At 56.0% G+C, this 3,732-nt stretch overlaps 1 protein-coding gene across 1 annotated transcript; it reads left to right on the top strand.

Moving 5' to 3' along the window:
• Positions 1 to 1,949: 1,949 nt before the first annotated feature.
• Positions 1,950 to 3,053, top strand: PRLHR (prolactin releasing hormone receptor). Its single transcript, XM_049855878.1, has one exon. The coding sequence runs from the start codon at positions 1,950 to 1,952 to the stop codon at positions 3,051 to 3,053; it is 1,104 nt and encodes a 367-aa protein (XP_049711835.1).
• Positions 3,054 to 3,732: the final 679 nt, after the last annotated feature.

Here is a 3,732-nt window from a genome sequence, read left to right as displayed (position 1 = left end):
CGGCCAACGCACCTCACGCATAGCCACTACCTACCCATTTATCAGTGGAGGTTTGCAGGTTACTGTGATGCTGAATAGGTTTCGGCAGAGTCTCCAGACTAAGACTACGAAGAAAGGCTTAGAGATCTTTTTCTGAAAATCAGCCAGTGAAAACCCTACGGATCACAACAGTCTGATTCCCAACCAATCACGGGGTGATACAGGACTGCGCAGTGTTCTGCTGTGCGTCAGTCAGGGCCAACTCTACAGCAGTTAACAGGGAGGGAGATTATAACCCCTACCCCTGGTCTCAGTCAATTTGCTTTTCAGTGAGGACTTAATTCTACCAAAGATTTGTGTAACTTTAACTTCTCTAATGTGTGTTATTTTTGTTATCCTAGCTGAAATCCTGCAATTACTAGTATTTAAAAAAATCCTAAAACGAGGTGAGGAGGCCTGGGGATGTTTATTTCAGGGTGGAGAAAGGTGGAGTCCAGTTCAGGAATTACTGGGAGAGTCAGAAAGCTAAGGGAGAGGTCCTGGTAGCTGAGAAAGGGTAAAGGGTGAATAGGTAGGTAGTGGGGAAGGGTGTTGATTTGTGTCTGTGCAGGGTCATCTGCAGGAGGGCTGCATTTTCTGACCTATGTCATTGGCACGACATACGTGCGGTGACCTACAGCAGGAGCACAGTTCTCTGCCCCTATACCCTCGGAGGCCTCTCTTCAACCCCCCACCCCCATCTGCCTCCATCCCACACTGCTCTTCTCAGATCGGCAGCCCCAACCTGGGAAGCGGGCGGCTAATTAGCCCTTTGTATCAGGCCAGGTCCCTTCTCTGAATGCCTGTGACCTAGAGAAGGACGGGAAGTCCTCAACTGCGTTCCTCCTGGGAACCCACGCTCTGAGAAACAGAATCCGCGGGAGCTGTCCGTGGTCCTGAACCTTCCCTTGGCTTGACTTGTCTGGACTCATGGCGCGTGAAGCACGCTGCAGCCTACTCGAAAGGTTCAGTGAGTTCACCAAAGGGTTCAGCTGCCCCCGAGGTCCACAGCTAGCTCCGGCCTCTAAAATTTAAATCTCCGCCTGAACCCCCTATGAGACTCTGCTAATCGCAGTCAGGACTCTAAAGAGGATCCAGCGGTTAAGGATGAGCCCATTATTTCTCCCCAACGCCCTGCTGTGCTCCCGAACCCATCCCCATTTCTTCCCCTCCTTTCTTCTTGATACTGCACCAGGCTGTTCCGAGAGCCTGATGCTTACGCCCGTCCTCGCCCCTCGCCCAATGCACCCTCCTCCGGAGTGGTTGCGCTGCATGCAGGCTCCTGCGATCGATCGAGATTTCCCCCTCTCCGCTCGCCGGCCGCTCCTCTTTCTTCCACCCTCTTCCCCCCCGCCCCCACACTGCCCTTCCCACTAGTTCTCTAAGCAAGGAGCAGGTCAGCGCGCGCTCCGCCTCCATTTTCCATACAAGGGCGCGCTGGAGTTGGGGGGAGGGGCGGAGGGAAGGCGCTTCCAGTCCCTCTCAAAGCTGTTAGCCCACTGGGAACTCATACATCCCGTTCAGCTCCCGCCGAAAAGCCAGAAGCCCGGGCCGCCGTCGTGGGCGGAGGACAGCTCGGGGACGGCGGGGATTCTGCTCTCCCTTCCCGGCGCTCTTTCCCGCCCGCCAAACCCCACTCACCAGGTAGGACGGTGCTCCTGGGTCACGCCTGCGTGGATTGCCAGAGCTCTATTTTGAGTAGGAAGCGTTTAAATAACCTGTGCGTGTCTAACCTTTAGTAGACTTATTTTACAGGGGTGAGAGGATGGCACTTTTAATTGTTGTTGTTATTGTTCTGTGGCCGGTTATCCCAAAGGGAGTACTTGGGTGATCCAGAGGCTTAAACGGAAGAAAGGAGGGAGGGATGGTGTAGGAGAGGGAGGTTGGAGAGGGAGAGGTGACGGATTTTGATTCTCTTTGAACAGGTGGCCATGGCCTCACTGCCCACTCGGGGCCCCGGGATCCTTGACTTATTCTCCCGGCTACCCCCGGAGGCCGCTACCCCAGCCAACCGGAGCTCCGAGGGCAACGGGACAGTGGCGGTGCCAGACGCTCAGGCCGTCACGCCCTTCCAGAACCTACAGCTGGTACATCAGCTGAAGGGGCTTATCGTGCTGCTCTACAGCATCGTGGTGGTTGTGGGGCTGGTGGGCAACTGCCTGCTGGTGCTGGTGATCGCACGAGTGCGGCGGCTGCACAACGTGACCAACTTCCTCATTGGCAACCTGGCCTTGTCCGACGTGCTCATGTGCGCCGCTTGCGTGCCTCTTACGCTGGCCTACGCCTTCGAGCCACGAGGCTGGGTGTTTGGTGGCGGTCTGTGCCACCTGGTGTTCTTCCTGCAGCCCGTCACCGTCTACGTATCGGTGTTCACGCTCACCACCATCGCCGTGGACCGCTACGTCGTGCTGGTGCACCCGCTGCGCCGGCGCATCTCTCTGCGCCTCAGCGCCTACGCGGTCCTGGCCATCTGGGCGCTGTCCGCGGTGCTGGCTCTGCCCGCCGCCGTGCACACCTACCATGTCGAGCTGAAGCCGCACGGCGTGAGCCTCTGCGAGGAGTTCTGGGGGCCCCAGGAGCGCCAGCGCCAGCTCTACGCCTGGGGGCTGCTGCTTGGCACCTACCTGCTCCCCCTGCTGGTCATCCTCGTGTCTTATGTGCGGGTGTCGGTGAAGCTCCGGAACCGCGTGGTGCCCGGCTCCGTGACTCAGAGCCAGGCCGACTGGGACCGCGCGCGGCGCCGCCGCACTTTCTGCCTGCTGGTGGTGGTCGTGGTGGTGTTCGCCGTCTGCTGGCTGCCGCTGCACGTCTTCAACCTGCTGCGGGACCTTGACCCGCACGCCATCGACCCCTACTCCTTCGGGCTGGTGCAGCTGCTGTGCCACTGGCTCGCCATGAGCTCCGCCTGCTACAACCCCTTCATCTACGCCTGGCTGCATGACAGCTTCCGCGAAGAGCTGCGCAAGCTCTTGCTTGCCTGGCCTCGCAAGATCGCGCCGCATGGCCAGAGTATGACCGTCAGCGTGGTCATCTAATGCCTCTACGCCAGGCTTGGCTGGGGACTCCACGTCTGCTGGCCTCCGTGGGTGCCTGCCCGAGGCGGGACTGAAAAGCTTATTCCTAGCAGCAGAGCTAAGCCAACGCCCCCAGGCCAGCCTCTTGCCCAGCTGTCTGTCTCGTCCATGTGTCTTTGTAAAATGTGAAGTGGGCTTTGGTGGGAGTCTAGTGTTTTGCTTGGAGAAGGGGAGGAAGAATGGATAGAACTTATTATTTTTTCCCTCTGCTTTGAAGACCAAACAAACCTCTTTCTCCGGGTTCAGGAAAGTATTTCAGAACCATGGCTGTCTTCCTTGCTTTCCCAGGCTGCTTGCCCAATGGTAAGATGGAGGAACAATGGGGTGGCGTTTAAAATGGCAGTGTTGGAGTTAGTAAGGCTTTACAGGTTGTCTTTTAAAAAGGGCTCAACTGATATTGCTGTACCTGATATCACTTAGTCAGTTTGAACCCACCAATTTCTAGGATTCCAGGAAAATATGTATTATAAACCTACATCCAGGATTTCAGCATTTCCTGGATAAGACCTTTATATACTCAAAGTTTTCATTTTTAAGCCACTTGAATTTATAGTACAAACATACAAGTAACTCTTCAAACGGTCTTGCTTTTGTTTTCCCTCCTTCTTACCTCCCAACTACTGTTTGAAAATGATGAGTT

Source organism: Elephas maximus, chromosome 16 (assembly GCF_024166365.1).
Source record: "Elephas maximus indicus isolate mEleMax1 chromosome 16, mEleMax1 primary haplotype, whole genome shotgun sequence".
Lineage (NCBI taxonomy): Eukaryota > Metazoa > Chordata > Mammalia > Proboscidea > Elephantidae > Elephas > Elephas maximus.
The sequence above is the reverse complement of the archived record's forward strand: the minus strand, read 5'-3'. Positions and strand labels throughout refer to the sequence as shown.